The 207-nt window shown below is 65.7% G+C and overlaps 1 protein-coding gene across 1 annotated transcript in view; it reads right to left on the reverse strand.

Moving 5' to 3' along the window:
• ESPL1 (extra spindle pole bodies homolog 1 (S. cerevisiae)) overlaps nt 1-168 on the reverse strand; it is a gene marked incomplete at its 5' end in the record, with an annotated part of 10,572 nt that extends 10,404 nt beyond the window's left edge. Inside the window, one exon of the mRNA XM_010006402.1 lies at nt 3-168. Within this exon, the coding sequence (XP_010004704.1) occupies nt 3-168 (166 nt within the window). The remainder of the gene's footprint in view (nt 1-2) is intronic.
• Nucleotides 169-207: the final 39 nt, after the last annotated feature.

Here is a 207-nt window from a genome sequence, read left to right on the forward strand (position 1 = left end):
ACTGCCTCCTCCTCCTCCTCCAGCAGCAGCAGGAAGCGCACGGCTCGCAGACGGATGGAGAGCACAACCTTCCCCTCCTCCTGCAGCTGGGCCAGGGAGTCTGCTCCTTTCCAGAGCACGTTGAAGCTGCTGTGGACGATGGCCCTGAAGTCCTTGGAGGGGGCCTGGCTGGGGGGGTGGGCCAGCAGCCAGGCAGGGAGGAGATCA

This window comes from Chaetura pelagica, unplaced genomic scaffold (genome assembly GCF_000747805.2).
Source record: "Chaetura pelagica isolate M959 unplaced genomic scaffold, ChaPel_1.0 scaffold291, whole genome shotgun sequence".
NCBI lineage: Eukaryota > Metazoa > Chordata > Aves > Apodiformes > Apodidae > Chaetura > Chaetura pelagica.